At 37.7% G+C, this 17,586-nt stretch overlaps 1 protein-coding gene across 1 annotated transcript; it reads right to left on the bottom strand.

The window, feature by feature from the left end:
* Window positions 1-15,121: 15,121 nt before the first annotated feature.
* LOC138898031 (uncharacterized) lies at window positions 15,122-15,922 on the bottom strand. Its single transcript, XM_070184062.1, has one exon. The coding sequence runs from the start codon at window positions 15,920-15,922 to the stop codon at window positions 15,122-15,124; it is 801 nt and encodes a 266-aa protein (XP_070040163.1).
* Between the last annotated feature and the right edge of the window lie 1,664 nt (window positions 15,923-17,586).

Raw genomic sequence — 17,586 nt, 5'->3', positions numbered from 1 at the left:
GATTCGTATTTTTAGCATAGTTTGATATGAATTGGGACTTCAACTAAGTTCATATGATATTTTGGGACTTGTTGGTGTATTTGGTTGAGGTCCCGGGGGCCTGGGGTGAGTTTCGGATGATTAACGAATCAATTTTTAGACTTGGAGTGTTGCTGGAAATTTTCTGAGATATGTATCTGGTTTCCTTCTACACGATCGCGTGAGAAGGTCTGCGATCTCGTAGGGTTAATTGGGGCTGCTGAGTTTTTGTTCTATGCGATCCCATGGAGAGAATCGTGATTGCATAGCTGGGAAGAGAGAATGCATCGCGAACGCGTGGGCAAAGTCGCGCTTGCGAAGAGGAAGCGAGGCACCAGGGGGGCACGAAAAGTTGGTCTTCACGATCACGTGGATCAGTCCGCGATCGCGTAGGTTTGTGCATCAGCGATTCGCGTTCGCGTGGATTCAACCGGGTTCGCGAATGCCAAATTTGGGGGCAGTTTTTTTGTGCTTCGCGATCGCGTGAACTAATCCGGGATCACATAGGGTCAATTTTTGGAAGTGGAAATGTGTGCTTCGCGATCGTGGGACTTGGTCCGCGATCGTATAGAAGAAATGACTGGGCAGAGAGTTTAAGTTCTGACCATTTTTCATTTTTACCAATTTGGAGCTCGAGAAAAGGCAATTTTTGGGAGATTTTCAAGGAAAACAATGGGGTAAGTGTTCTTAACTAAATATTGGTCAAATTACCTAAATCCATGGTTGTTTTTAACATTTAATTGGTGAATTAAGTTGGAAAACTTTGAACCGATAAGAGTGCTCAACTACATGTATGCTTGTGCAAGTGTCCTAACATAGTTCATGCCAGCTAGTAAGTACAGGTAAAGAAATGGACAACACGTACAATGTTTTCACACAACTTTCCACAAGATAAAGCTCACACAGGTAAGTATACCACTACACAAATATCAACAACAAGAATGTCCCCATGCCATCACAAGTCATCACAAATCAATCTCTGACACATCCCACGTTGTCTCGCCACATGTGCAGCAATAAAGTAAATGCCCGCCTTGTCTCACCACACGTTCATAATAATGTTCCCACCTTGTCTTGCCGCATAAACCCATATATATATATCCCGCCTAGTCACGCCGCATGTACAAATATCAATAGTAACAATAGCATGACAGAAAACTCGTGCAACCCCATAACAACTATCGCACGGCAGAAACCTCGTGCATCACCATAATAAATACAATAGCAACAATAACAATAATACAAGGGTACGACAAATAAGTCAACTCAGAAATTTCAGAACTCAGAGAAACGGAGGAACTAATTCACAAGGAGTAGCCACAATAGAGAATGCTAGTCATAATAAGAACAACTCAACAAGAAAGGAAATATTATGTAACAACGGACCATAATGTACAGTTCGACAACAAGGGAGCTAACACAAGGCGAATAATTCCAAATAAGGACAAGTCACTAAAATATAAGATATCTAACTTCTTTTAAGGTTGGGCAATTAAGAAAGAGATACAACAAATTCAATAAGGGATAAGCAACCGAAAGATAATTATAGCCTCAATGAAGGATTAATAATTTCTGAAGATATAATTATAACTTCAAATAAAGATAAGCAGTTAGGGAAAAGACAACATTGCAATAGAAGAGATAACAATTTCAATTAAGGCACATATGATTCAAATGAACAACAAGAGTGGATCATGAAGCAATTAATTCCAATTAAAACAAGTGGAAGTGAAATTAGAAATTTAGAAACGTAATCATAACGAGAACAACTACATATTCAGTGAATTCAAGGACCTAAGAATCCCTAAAAGGCCAATTTTTCACAAATAAGTCTGGACACGTACTCGTCACCTCCCGTATACAGACTACAATTTGCATAGAAGACTCAAATCCTAATAGGTAGTTCCCCAAAATAAAGTTAGGCAAGATAATTACCTCAAAGAAGACAGACCGATATTCAAAAATAAACTTCTCGGGTGAAATGACCTCCGGAAAATATAACCAAAATAATTTCAAAGCACAAATAAAACTCATAAAAAATCATCCCGGATCATAAAGCCTCAATCTTTATCAAAATCTAAAAATCGACCCAAAAGTCGACCCCCGGGCTCGTACCTCGGAACCCGACAAATTTCACAAAACCCGAACACCCATTCCGATACGAGTTCAACCATACTAAAATCATCAAATTCCGATACCATTTCATCCCTCAAATCATGATTTTTCATTTTAAAATTTTTCTTCAAAAACCACCATTTTCCTCAACTCAAAACACAAATTAAATAATAAAAATAAAGATAAAATCATGGAATATATTAAATTCTAGGTGAATAACACTTACCCAATCGATTTGCTTGAAAACCCCACAAAGAATCGCTCAAAACCGAGCTCCAAACTCCAAAAATGGTGAAAATGGCAAACCCTCGGAATAGAGTACTATTTATTCTGCCCAAGTCTTAAAGCATCGTGAACGCGAAAGGGGTGATCACATTCGCGAAGAAGAAAAATGAAGGCTGCCAGAAGACCCTCTGCGAATGCGAGCAATGGGATGCGAACGTGAAGCACAAGGGACAGGAACCTACGCGAACGCGTAGAGTAAATGATCACCAGTACTCAGAGCCTAGTTTCTACTACGCGAACGCGGAAGTAACGATGCGAACACGAGAGCTTGAAAACGAATATGAAGATGGAATATTAGGCGGGTTAGCAGAACACTATGCGAACGCAAAAGGCACTTCGCGGTCGCGAAGAAGAACATCAGATGACAGAAAACAACAGTTCAAAATAGGAGGAAATGACCTGTAGCCCACCCGAAATACACCCGAGCCCCCCGAGACCTCGACAAAATATACCAACCAGTCCTAAAATACCATGAGAACTTAGTCGAGCCCTCGAATCACACCAAACAATGCTAAAAACACAATTCACCCTCCGGTTCAAACTTTATGAACTTGAAACTTCTAATTTCTACAACTAATGTCAAAACCTATCAAACCACATCTGATTGACCCTAAATTTTGCACACAAGTTATATTCAATCTTAAGGGCCTACTCCAACTTTCGAAATCGGAATCCGACCCCGATATTAAAAGGTCCACTTTTGGTCAAAATCTCTGAAAATTTGAATTTCGCCATTTCAAGCCTAAATTAGCTACAGACCTCAAATTCATCGTCCGAACACTCTCCTAAGTCCAAAATCACCCAACAGAGCTAATGGAACCGATAGAACTCCATTTTGGAGTCGTCTTCACAGCTCCGACTACGGTCAAAATCCTAAGACTTAGGCTTCCAGTTTAGGGACTAAGTGTCCCAAATCACTCCGAATCATCCGGTAACTGAATTCAACCACGCATTCAAGTTAATTCACATAATACGAAGCTGCTCGGGGCCTTATACCGCCGAACGGGACTTAAATTCTCAAAATGATCGACCGGGTCCTTATAACTATGTTGTTATAAACTGTTGTGGAATATTGGTGTTGGACCTGACCTTTGTGTTAACTCGTCACTACTTTCAACCTAAGGTTAGGTTTGTTACTTATTGAGTACATGTGGTCAGTTGTACTCATACTACACTTTTGCACCTTGCGTGTAGATATTGACGTTGCTGTGATCGACGGGAGACAGAATTGAAGATGTACCTGCGTCTCGGTTGTAGCTGCCTTTTGTTCATGGTAGCCTTAGATTCATTAAACTATGTTTATGTACTTTTAAAACATATGATGTATTTATTTCGTACAAGTTTTGTAAACTCTATTCTTAGAAGCTCATGATTTGTACTACAAGTTCTTAGGGAAATGTATTAGTTTCATATATTTTCTTTTAATTAATTGCCTTATTAAATTTCATTGGAATTAGATAGTTGAAAATTGGCTTACCTAGCAAGTTGGGTTAGGTGCCATCATGACTAGTTGGATTTTGGAGGTGGTATTAGAGCTCTAGGTTCATAGGTTCTACAAGTCATGAGCAAGTGTTTAGTAGAGTTTTGCGGATCAGTACGATGACGTCCATACTTATCTTCGAGAGGCTACATGGCATTTCGGGTAATTTTCCATATTTCTTTCTTTATCGTGCAGAATTGATTCATCTTGAAATATAACTCTTTGAATTCCTTCCACGCATTCGTATAGGCACATGAGAGCTTGGCATCAGATGTGCATCGCCGACTTGTGATTCTCTGAACGAGGTTCGAGATGTATATTTTGTATTTTGGTGATGGGACAGTATGTAGAACTTGAGGCCATGGTTAAACCGCAGCTTAAGCTCGGTAGCTTCAGTTGTAACTTGTATAATTGGACTCATATGTCTGATAATGTCTTTACGATTAGAATTTGTGGCTCGATGAGCGGTGAAATGACTATGTGGTGAGTATGATGTGACCGCGAGATGTGTTCAGATTGTTTGAATGTGTCGAGAAGTATTTCTTTGAAATGTAAAGGAAAGGACATTGGGTTCTTGATTGTCGTTTTGATGCGACGTAAAGTCTCGAGTATTAATGTTTTGAAGGATCTTTCACGTTGTTGAATTTTGGGACAAATTAAATTCTCGTGTATGGTTAATGAGTTTGGACTCAGAAAGATTATGTGATTTTATAGTAATTGTAACTGCAAAAGGGTATAACAAGATGCCGATTTAAGGTTAAGCATGTGGGTTATTCCCTGCGGAGTAATCTACGTAGGTGTGTTCCTTATGATGTGAGTAGAGAGTTTCTTTTCTGCCGATGGGGCATATGTGTTGGGATTTGAATTTGAATCTGGTTGAGAAAGTTAACTTGAGAGACAAGAGAATGATTTCGAGTCTAGCGGACGATTGAGGTATTTTTCAGGTTGGCGTTGTATGATCTTGAGAAGAATTTTTATTGTACTAACTACGGTATTATGACAGTAATAGAGTATGGAAATTGTGAGTTACGAGTTATATTGCGCTTTATGAGTATATGAAAATCATGGGATTAGTGAGTAGTTATTTGTGAATGATGTAGTGCGCACGGAGTATGAATTTGATCGGTGGTCTTAAGGCATGATTACCTCTTTGAGTGATATTGTGCTAATGGGGCATGTGTTTTTCAGCCCATTTGGGCGGTGTAATTTGGAATTGAACAAAGGGGGAGACTCTCGAGAAAGTTCCAATAGGTTCGAGGTTTATATATAGCAATTGAGAATTTCTCCGGACTTGTGTATGGATAAAATCTGAGAATTGCATTTGATGGTGGCTGGACTTGCGGAAATTCTGTATGACTATGGATTCTATATTTTAGTATAAGGAAGGTAAGAAGAACAATTTCAAATTCACATAAGGTATTTTCAGAGAGAGAGTTATAATTGTGGCAATGGAGGTGCTTAAGAAGAATACATTTGCTTATAGGTCGTAGGGCGTTATGGTTCTATGCTAAGATTTGTGGGGTGAGTTATGGCTAATGATCATAGCATTTTAGCAAGGAAAAATATCAATCAGAAGACAAATTCGGAAGGGACTCAGAGAAATAAGACAGCTTGGTAGTAGGTTGGATCAGTATGATATTGGATATGATCGGTTCTTTGGGTGCTTATGATGTGGGGGGTTTCTATAGGTGCTTTGTGGCAATACTCTTGGGTTTGGCGACCTGCATGGCTTGGTTGAGTTAGAGAGATTTAAATCTTATGGTTTGATTATGTGTAAATGGATTCCAAGTCATTCTTGAGGATTTCTACCACAGTTTGAGATGGGTATTTCCTACCGACCTGAGGAGCATGTTGAGTATTGTAATTTTCTACCGGATGGGATCAAATGGAAGGCTTCTAGCTGATCGGATATGTATTCTACTTGTGACTCATAATGATTATGAGGTTCTCGTATTTTTTATATGATGGCATGATAGATGCAGTGTGTTATGTGAGATTAAGGTTGGCGTGTGCAAGGTCACAATTTAGTTTCGAAAGGGAGGTCATAAATTCTTAGAGGTCATGAACGATTTTCGATGTTTAGATGAATGCTATAAATAATTGGTATTTCGTGAATAGAGTGTACATTTCAAAAGGCGCACTATGTTTTGAATCATGGACATTTCATAGGTATTGCAACACTGTCCTGGTTGTTAGATTGCTGATATTCAAATTATTGCTATGTGATACAGAAGAATTATGGAAATATTTCGAGTGGGATGATCATGCATGGAGGATGTGATAGTCATTCGGACGGTAAAGATTGGATCATAAATGGTGATTCGTGTGTTCTAGGGTTTGGGAGACTGGGAGTTGTCAAGAGCAGATTATTTCATGGTTGCGGACTGTGAAGCCGTAGCCGAAGCTAGCCAGATAATAGTATGTATTATGACTCAGTCGTTGTGGATTTTTAGAGGGTTATTTGTCTATTTGTGGGTGACTAGAGTTGATTTGGGGGTCCTTTAGTAGGCCCAATTAGGATGTGTATTCTACACCGGGTCGGATTGGTTGGCTCCATACTGCTATTGTTGAGGGATGTGCCATTCGGTTGATGTTGAGCTTATTCTTGTTCTGAAATAATCTGTGAGTTACTCTTCTATGCTACGAGGAGTTATGATTCATTGGTTATATGCACACATGGTGCGGTTCTATTGGAGGGAGGGGGGATCATGGCGGAATTCGAGCAAGATGAGTATTTGGGTATTGCATGATCGATTGCGTAATGGTTATGTTCTTTCAGGTTTCGTGTAGCATTTTGTCATTTGTCTCTCCGTCGTTATTGATTTTTGAGCAGGGTGGCTCGAGGTAGATAATATAGACCAGCGTTTGGATGGGGTCACGCATTGCAGCGGAGTTATATTAAGGTATGAACCTTGTGTTAGAATCGTATGATGGTTCTACGGTGTGTGATGGATTTTCAGCATTTCTTTGTGGCGGTACTTGTTAATCTTGCTGGGAAGTTCTCTCATTTGAGTCATTTTCCATGACTGAGTACATTTGATTTTTTGCATATTGGTGCACGGATGGCACGGTTTGAGGCTCTGAGTTATATTGGTGTGGCATGTCTTTGGGATAGTTGTGTTTAATAATATAAGGTAATATAACCCATAATGGGTACTGTCAAGTTCGATTACGGTATATTTGCGAAGATGACATTGAAAGTCGGCTAAAAAGGGGATTATGGTTCTGGTTGGGGCGAGAGAGCTCCATGACTTGTTGATCTGATAAGGGGTTACGAGATTCTGCGTGTTTCTTTTATTATCAATAGTGTACGAAGGTGTTAGGATGGGGTTTTGTTCGATATGGGATTTAATACTACTACTTGGTTGGTTTGGAGTAGTTACTGTGATCAAGAATGGTTCTACGAGTGGGAGAGTTATGTAATATGATGGGTGATTATATTCGTGATTATAATTATAGCTCGATGCAGCTTGTTCATACTCATACAGTGTGTAAATGTAAGATTCGTGTCTTGAAAAGAAATTCTGTAAGGTTGGGAATTGAATTCCAAGGTTTTTGGGCTAAGGTTAAATTAAGGATTATCAGTTGTATTGTGTTGTCAGGCCTATGTGGAATAGGGTGACGTGGGATCACCCTCGGGTACATGCATGGTAATATGGAATAGTGATTTGATGGCTTGGAAACAACTCTTGGCACGTTCGAGGACGAACGTATGTTTAAGTGGGAAAGAATGTAACGACCTGGCCGATCATTTTGAACATTACAACCTCGTTCCCCATTTACTGCATTGTTTGTGCTTTATAGCTGTTGTATGACTTATCGGGTTAGTTAGTTCGGATCCGAAGAGAATTCAGAGTGAAATGAGACACTTAGTCTCTTAAATGGAAAGCTTAAGTTGGAAAAGTTGATCAGATATTGATCTATGTGTAAACGACCTCGGATTCGAATTCTGATGATTTCAGTAGCTCCGTATGGTAATTTTAAACTTAGGAACGTGTCCGAAAAATTATTTGGAGGTCCGTAGTAGAATTAGGCTTGAAATGGCAAAAGTTGAATTTTTGAAAAGTTTGACCGGGGGATTGAATTTTGATATCGGGGTCAGAATTCGATTCTGCAAATTTAATAGGTCCAATATGTTATTTATGACTTGTGTACAAAATTTGAGGTCAATCGGACTTGATTTGATAGGTTCTGGCGTCGTTTGTTAAAATTTGAAATTTCATTGTTCATTAGGCTTGAATCTAAGTGTGATTTCGTGTTTTTAGCGTTGTTTGATGTGAATTGAGACTTCAACTAAGTTTTTATGATATTTTGGTACTTGTTGGTGTATTTGGTTGAGGTACCGGGGGCCTCGGATGAGTTTCGGATGATAAACATATCAATTTTTAGATTTGGAGTGTTGCTGAAAATTTTCTGATATCTGTATCTGGTTTCCTTCTACGCGATCGCGTGAGAAGGTCTGCAATCGCGTAGGGTTAATTGGGGATGCTGAGTTTTTGTTCTATGCGATCGCATGGGGAGAATCTTCATCGCGTAGCTGGGAAGAGAGAACGCATCACGAACACGTGGGCAAAGCCGTGTTCGTGAAGAGGAAGTAAGGCACCAGGGGGTCACGAAAAGTCGGTCTTCGCAATCGCGTGGATCAGTCCGCGATCGCGTAGGTTTGTGCATTAGTGATTCGCGTTCGAGTGGATTCAACCGCGTTCGCGAAGGCCAAATTTGGGGATAGTTTCTTTTATGCTTCGCGATCGCATGAACTAATTCGCGATCGCATAGGGTCAATTTTTGGAAGTGGAAATGTGTACTTTGCGATCGCGGGACTTGGTCCACGATCACATAGAAGAAATGACTAGGCAGAGAGTTTAAGTTCTGAAAATGGGACTTCATCCCATTTTTCATTTTTTCCGATTTGGATGTCGGGAAGAGGCAATTTTTGGGAGATTTTCAAGGAAAACAACGGGGTAAGTGTTCTTAACTAAATATTGGTCAAATTACCCAAATCCATGGTTATTTTTAACATTTAATTGGTGAATTAAGTTGAAAAATTTTGAAACCCCTCTTATGGTTGGACTCGTGGTTGAATAGACGTTCATATTTTATAAATTTTACCGGGTTCCAGAACGTGGGCCCCATGGACAATTTTTGGAGTGTAATTTCAGATTTTGTAGGAAAATATTAGTATTTTGATATGGAATTAATTTCTATAAATTGTGCGGACTGAATCAAATTTATTGTGGCTAGATTCGAGCCGTTTTGGAGTTATTACTCGCATAATGGAATTTCTGGAGCATTTTTATCTTGCTCGGAATTGGATTTGTCTTGTTCGAGGTAAGTAACTCTTCTAATCTTGGAGCTGAGGGTATGAACCCTGAATATATGTATTATGTGAATTGTTGGGAGGTGACGCACATGCTAGGTGACGGGCGTGCACCATAGAAATTGTGACATAATTGTTTCCGTGGAATTTTGTAGTCAAATAATCTTGGCATTTTCTATGCAGTTTTATGTGTTAAAGAAATTGAGCTGAGAATCATATTAAAAATCATGTTGAGGCTATGTGCTAGTATTATTGGGACCCACATAGGTTATATTGCTGTGAATTATTTGTTTTAAATTAAAAATTCATACTCAGTCATATCCATTTCATTACATATCATATCTCAGTCTCTCTTGTTATGTTTTTGGTACATCATATCATTATTTTTGGGCTATTTTCATGACATTGTGAGCCCATGAGAGAGAGACTGGAGAGATTGATGACTGAGGGAGGCCGAGGGCCTGACTGTGAGGATATTTTTGGGATCGGGCTGCACGCCGCAACAGGTCATGTTGGCTTTATATATTATTATTATTATTATTATTATTATTATTATTATTATTATTATTATTATTATTATTATTATTACTATTATTATTATTATTATTATTATTATTATTATTATTATTATTATTATTATTATTATTATTATTATGTGGATCGGGGCTGCCCGCCTGCATCAGGCCTTATAGACTTTATATAACATGTGAGTTATCCGTGCAGCACATGAGTTGTCCGTGCAGATCCAGATATTTATACTATAACACATGAGTTGTCCGTGCAACACGTGAGTTGTCCGTGCGTCTTATAGCGCTTGGGCTGAAGGAGCCCCTCCGGAGTCTATACACACCCCCAGTGAGCGCAGGTACCTACTGAGTGCGAGTGCCAAGTGCCGAGTGTCGAGCGATTTGGAGGATTGAGTGATGGGGAGGACTGAGTGATGGGGAGAACTAGGTGAATTGATACTCTGAGAGTATGCATATGGTTTTATCAGTAAGATACATTGCATTGACATGCACACATGACATACATACATAGAGATGTATTTTTCTCATAATGTACGGTATCACGTCATTCATGACTTCTCACACATATTGGCATATGGGCATAGTGATGCATTTTTCACTGGTTATCGGGAAAGGAAATGAAATATTTTATTTATTATTAAAGGATTTTTGAGAAAAATCACAGTTTTCAAACTTACTCGTATTTTGGCTTTTCGGTAAAAGATTTGGATTTTTACTGAGATACTTGAAAAGTAATGCCTATTTTTCTGGAACTATGAACGAACTAGGCATTTTATTTCTGAGATACCTCTTTTGTCACTTGTACTATGTTGTTATGAACTGTTGTGAAATATTGGTGTTGGACCTGACCTTTGTGTTAGCTGGTCACTACTTTCAACCTAAGGTTAGGTTTGTTACTTATTGAGTAGATATGGTCGGTTGTACTCATACTACACTTTTGCACCTTGCGTGCAGATATTGACTGATGACGTTGTTGTGATCGACGGTAGCCAGAATTGAAGATGTACCTGCATCCCGGTTGTAGCTGCCTCTTGTTTATGATAGCCTTAGATTCATAAAACTCTGTTTATGTACTTTTCAAACAAATGATATATTTATTTCGTACCAGTTTTGTAAACTCTATTCTTAGAAACTCATGATTTGTACTAGTTCTTGGGAAAATGTATTAGTTTCATATATTTTTTTAATTAATTGCCTTATTAAATATCATTGGAATTGGATAGTTGATAATTGGCTTACCTAGCAAGTTGGGTTAGGTGCCATCACGACTAGTTAGATTTTGGGTAGTGACAACTTGACTTAGAACCTAATGCTCTGATACCAAGTGTGTCACGATCCAAAATTACGTGACCGGTACCCGACACACTACCCGATCCGAGCGAACCAAACCATGTGATGTGCTCAAATCATATGCATAAAAACTAATTTCTTTTTATGCAGAAGCTTCTCAAAAATCATTTACATTTTCAAGTTAAAATGATAAAATATTTTCCAATTCAAGATCACACATGACGCATTTCATGTAATAATAATGAGACTAAGTAAAATAAATATATTTTCATGTATGTCGTGTACAACCTCATTACTACAACTTTTTACAACTATCTATGAAGCCTCTGTACCAAATAATAGAATTAAGCACTTGGGCTAATACCCGACTAGTATAAATTAAGAAAATAACATGATAATTATCACGAAAAGGAGTGGTGCCTCACCATATACCTCAGGAAGAGAGTCATCCTAGCCCTGACCGCATGCCACGTATCAAATGAGAGATTTAAAGATAACCCGATCATGACTGATAACACCGACTTTTTAAACACGTATGAGCTCATTAAAGTTTAAATATAATGTAAAAGAAATGCCTACATATAAGTAAAAGAATTTTCAGAAATTCTCAAATTTTATAATACAAATATAAAATAATACAAAACTATAATAAGCAACAAATGAAAAAGGAGAATGAGAGAGCAACAAGAAAAAAGAATCTAGCGGAAAAATGACTATTTTTTTAGGTTAATAGATAAGAATAATAGAAGAAAGTAACGGGTAAAATAAAGTACAGCGGATGAGACTGCTTCTTTCTTATCCAGGATTTTCGGGTTCGAGTGTGGGAATAAAAAAATCCTTCATAGAGAATGCTTTTTACGTGACGTGAATCCGGATTAATTGGGCTCAAATGTGGATAAAATAAATAAATAAGGTCAGAGTTTTTTTTTTTAATAAACTGCGCATTTTATTCATCTCCAACAAAGATACATTGAGCAGAGGGAATATATATATATATATATATATATATATATATATATATATATATATATATATATAAACTAGCTAACTCCCTAGATCACCCTTGTATGCCAGTAGATGCCAACTTTTACAAATGAGATGTAACTACATATGAGAAACATTACACAAGTTATGTGCCTGGAAGAAGTAGATCCAACCTATTCAAACAAAGTACTACCATGAAGTCTATCCCTACTGTTAAAGGCTGCATTGTCAAGGAGGATCAAAGGTAATGCATGTTCTGTTTAGTCTAGTCCTTCGAAATACCGGCAATTCCCATCTATCCATATTCATGAGGCCCTTGATTTGAGGAGGAAGGTCAGAAAACACTCAAAACAGTTAGGAATGAGGGATAGAGTGACTAATGAATGTAAGTTTGTCTGCAACTTGATTTCCCTCTCTATAACAGTGATTAAGAGAGAATCTCAACTGATCCATGAACTTTTTAAGTTCTTCTACCTCCTTTTCAATATTCCAGGGAATTGTATTACGGCCATTAACATAATCCACTAATAATTTAGAGTTGCTTTCAGCACTAATAAGATGATAACCATTAAATAGACACCATTTGATGTCGTAGTGAAGAGCAACTGCTTCTTTCCAGTTGCTAGTTCCTGAACCAAGTACTAAAGAGTAGGCAAAGATAAAGCAACCCTCTTTATCCCTTATCACACCCCCAGCTCCAGACTTTCCTTCTTTGCAACTACCATTAGAATTTAATTTAACATATGATGACTTCGGTTTAATCCATTTAACAATAATGGATTTCTCAAAATGGATAGTACTTCTCAAAAGCTGACTAATCTTCTTCCAGTTGGGAACCAACTGAATTTGCTGGAATTGAAGATTGACAAGTTGGGACATTGAAAAAGCAATCAGAGAAATTATTATTCTCATACTAGTCGTGGTAGAGTCATACTTGGCGCTACATCTAACTCTCCAAATCTCCCAAGATGTGATAATAGGAAGGCATTTAACAATGAATGCATAGACATGAATTGTGACTTTACACATCTCCACTAGTTGATGATGAGTTGCCGGAAAGAGATGTTTGAATATGCAATGCCCAATGGACCACACAAGATTCTCCATAGCTCCCGCGCAAAGAGGCCACTGCAGAAAAGATGGTCAATAGTTTCTAAACTTGAAAATCTACAATAACAACAGTTGGAGGAAGTAGGGATGCCCATCTTAGCTACTTTAGCATTTGTGGGAATCTTATCTCTCAGAGATCTCCATACAATAAAATTCATCTTGAATGGGTCACATTTCTGCCAATTCATAGTATTAATCCATGACTTATGCCTTTTCTTTCTAAATAATTGCCAAGTTGAAGCAATTGAAAAAGAACCACTATTATCCGTTGTCCAAACTAGACTATCAGAAATTGTGGATCTTAGTGCTATCGGGAAAATATCACTTTATCCACCACATGTTGCGGAAGAAAAAGATCTAATCCTCTCCAGTTTATGTGATTGTTAAGCAATATACTAGAGAGAGTAATATTCTTAGGTTTGTAACCTTCCGGAAGAAAGTTGTATAATGGAACTAACTCGGACCAATTGTCAAACCAGAAAGCAACATTTCCAAAACCAATTTTCCAAAGAATTTTCTTATCCACAAGCTTTTTAATTTTACACATTGCATTCCATGACTGGGACTGCTCGGAGTACCACTGTTTTATAAGTGGATGAACTCTCTCACAATATTTGGCCATTAGGAACCTCTTTCATAATGATTGACCAGTTCTAAAGTTCCACCACTATTTTGCAGTGAATGCATTGCAGATGTCATTAAGTTTCCTGAATTTGGCACCCCTTCCTCATATGGAAAACACAGGTTATCCCAGGAAGCCCAGTGATATCTTTTCTTCTCAGTCGACCCTCCCCAAAAAAACCTGGTAAGCATCCTCTATATTTGGTTGAGAATACCCTTTGAAGGATGAATATCAGCTAGTAGATGTGTAGACAATGCTAATAAGACATGTCTAATTAACTCCGCTCTACCCCCAGAGGATAGAAACTTAGAATGCCACCATGAGATCTTATTCAGGATCCTAGTGATAATCTCAGAGAAAATAGAAATCTTCTTCCTTCCAACATACAACGGGCAACCCAGGTATTTGATAGGAAGACTTTTGTGTTCTATCTCAGTAATATTTTTCACCCTTGAAATTTCCTCCACCTGTGCATTAGGGGCTAGAATAAAGCAAGACTTTGACTTGTTGATTAGTTCTCCTGAGACCTTTTGATACACTGATAATGCGTATATCAACATCAGTAGAGAGTTCCTGCAACCACTAGAAAAAAGAATGACATCATCAGCAAAGGCAAGATGATTTATTAAAGGACCATTTCTATTCATGTGAAAGCTTTTGAACTCCTCAAGAGTAGTTATATACTTTAATTTTTTTAAAGAGAAATTCAGCACAAATAACAAAAAGAGAAGGGGAGATAGGGTCTCCTTGTCTTAACCCTCTTTCAGACTTGAAGAAGGCTTGTCTAGTACCATTGACAATAAGGGAATACCAATTATTGAAAATGTGTCTAAAGATTATGTCAATCCAAATTTCACATAATCCAAGTTTTCTCATAAGGATACAAATATATGGCCATGACACCCTATCATATGCCTTGACCATATCTAATTTTAAAGCAACATTTCCTTCCTCATTTGGGTTCCCTATATCTTGAATGATTTCTTGGGTGAGTAAGATATTTTCACTGATAGATCTGCCCTTTACAAAACCATTCTGATTACAACTGATCAAGTCATGTAAAATAAAACTTAGTCTAGAGTTAAGGAGTTTAGCAAAAATCTTACTTATCATATTGCAAAGACTAATAGGTCTAATATCATTAAAATATTGGGGAAAAGGGACTTTAGGAAGCATAATTATACAAGTATGAGTAAACCACTTAGAAATGTTAGCACCACAAAAAATAGATTTGAAAGAGCGGATAATATCAGGGGAAACAATAGACCAACAAGATTGGAAGAATTTAGCAGTGAATCCATCAGGGCCAGGAGAACTATTTGAGCCTATAGAGAAAACTCATGTTTTCAACTCTTCCTCTGTGGGAAAAGCAATCAATTTTTATTAATATCCTCTGAAACAACTGGGTCAATAATATTCAATTTAGAGTAGTCATTATACTCAGGTTTCTGACTAAAAATTCCCTGGAAATATCTCGATGCAACTTCAGAGACTTCTTTAGTTCCTTCCACCCATTGTAAATATTCATTCTGAATCTTGTTGATGCCCAATTTCCTTCTTTTATCCTTGATCACATTATGAAAGTAAGAAGTATTAGAATCACCTTCAGAGAGCCATTTAACTCTAGCTTTCTGTCTCAATATAAAATCCTGAATTTTGAGATATCTAATATATTCAGCCTTTGATTTGTACAACTTGGTTCTATTGCCCCCGCTGTTATCATTCATCAGAATCATTTCAAGGTTAGAAATTTCTCGCTCGAGTCTTCTAGGTTCTTCATGAATGTCTCCATAAGCTTCTCTTGACCAGGAACTGAGTTTGGAGGCAGTCCTTTTAAGCTTCTGGTATAAGGACCAAAGAGGATTACCTTGGATATCCTCTTCCCATATACTTTTGACGACATTAGAGAAATCCTCATGATCCGGCCAGAAATTGAGAAAATTAAAGTACCTTACATTAACCTTTTTAATAAAGCTGAATTGGATAAGAAGTGGCACATGATCAGAATATGTATTAGCAGGGTGGGTAACAGTAGTCCTACCATACAATTCATACCATTGTGAGTTATAAACCATCATATCAAGTCTCTTCCATATAGTATTGGGAGCTCCCATGTTATTACACCATGTAATCACATTGCCAAGATACCTTGCATACCACATTCCCTTAGGCATTCTAGAAAGTCAAAACTCTTGTTGATTCTATAGAAATTGCCTCCTCTTTTTTCCTCTGGAGCTGTGATAACATTAAAATCACCCATCATAGCCCAATAACCTGTAAGAGTGTTGGATAGATTGAGCAGGTCAGTCCAAAGATCCTTCCTCAAAATTGTCCTATATTTAGCATAAACAAATGAACAGTGGAATTGAGTATTTGTACAAATATGAGATATTTTGCAAGCTACTAGTTAATCAGTGTCTTTGACAATATCAACAACAAAATCACTGGACCAGAAGACCAAATTTTATTGTTAACATTTGAGTAGCATCCATTCATATTGAGTTGTCTCATGTAACAGTTCATATAACCCACTCTCACTTTAGGTTTTTGCAGGCAAATGAGGGAGATTTTATATTGGTCTTTGAGAGTTTTGAGTCAATCAAAGGCATTTTGAGTTCTAATACTCCTTATATTCCACGAAAGAGTGTCAATCATTTGAAAGATTTATGCAGGGAACTATGTTTTGAGTTTTGATAGAGATAGTCTTTTGAGAGTTGGACCAACTAGTCTTCCCTCTTTCTAGACCCCTGGGAGATAGATTGTTGACCTCAGCAATCTTGTTATGCTCTTGAGTTAAATTCAAGTCAGCTCCAGGATCTACTTCCATGCAATTTTTGACTATGACATCAACTTCATTTTCAGATAAGGAGGCTTGCACCTTTTGGAACTGAGTCTCTTCTACCTCTTCTTATGATTCAGATTCAAAGTGGGAGTATTTATCCACTTCATTGTCATCAAGCCGTGAACCAGACTTAATACGGGCATTCTCCATATTTACATCATTAAACTTATAATGCTCCTCAACTCTAATTCTAGAGGAATCACCAGTGAGAACAATCGAATTGTAAACTTTCGTGTTATTAGCTAAACCTTGGTTCCCATCCGGATCTTCTGGAGGCCTCACAATCATGGAGGAAGCTTGTATAGACAAGTTTTTTTAACCATTCACTCTTGTCTTGACAAGGTCGTATGTTTCAACATTCCATTGTTGGGATTGATTATAGTCTTATACTCTTGCACTTTTCACTTCCAGATTGCTTCTTCTTTTTCTCATAAGGAGGAACCACTTTCTCAAAAGGAGGACTTCCTATGCCTTCTGACCTTCCTAGTAGAAGTGCCTTTCATTTGATCATTCGGGCTCCTTACTTCTTCCGTAAGTACCGGGGGTTGCTTGATTATATCAGTAGTCAAAATTTGTTCTTTCCCTTGTGATTCTGGATTAGTAGCATTATTTTCATATGACCCTTTATGTATTTTTTTTTTTGGAAGATTTTGAATTTCTGCTAGCTCCCTTGAAAGAAGAAGATTTTTGTTGTTATTTCTGCACATCTTCCTCCCATTATTTTTGCCTACAGTGGTCCATCCTTCTTCATCTCTAATCTCCACCTCCATAGTTGAGGTATCTTGCTCCTTGTTAATTCCACTACTTTCTTCTAAATTGATGAAAATATTCTTCAAATTATACACACCGATTTTGACAGCACCTTTGAGCGGAATCGTTCTAATAAACTCAGAACGAATTATTTCGATGATTGGTCTGGTTCTAGAGAATTTCCCACAATAGTTAGACGACAAGTCTCTGCCAAAATCTCATGTTCTTCTTTTGTGAAACTGACTA

Source organism: Nicotiana tomentosiformis, chromosome 8 (genome assembly GCF_000390325.3).
Source record: "Nicotiana tomentosiformis chromosome 8, ASM39032v3, whole genome shotgun sequence".
NCBI lineage: Eukaryota > Viridiplantae > Streptophyta > Magnoliopsida > Solanales > Solanaceae > Nicotiana > Nicotiana tomentosiformis.
Note: the sequence above shows the minus strand (reverse complement) of the source record. Positions and strands in the feature narration are given on the sequence as shown.

What these genes read in the sequence shown, in the direction of transcription:
- LOC138898031 (XM_070184062.1), bottom strand. Translation starts at nt 15,922, where the DNA reads ATGCCTAAGGGAATGTGGTATGCAAGGTATCTTGGCAATGTGATTACA.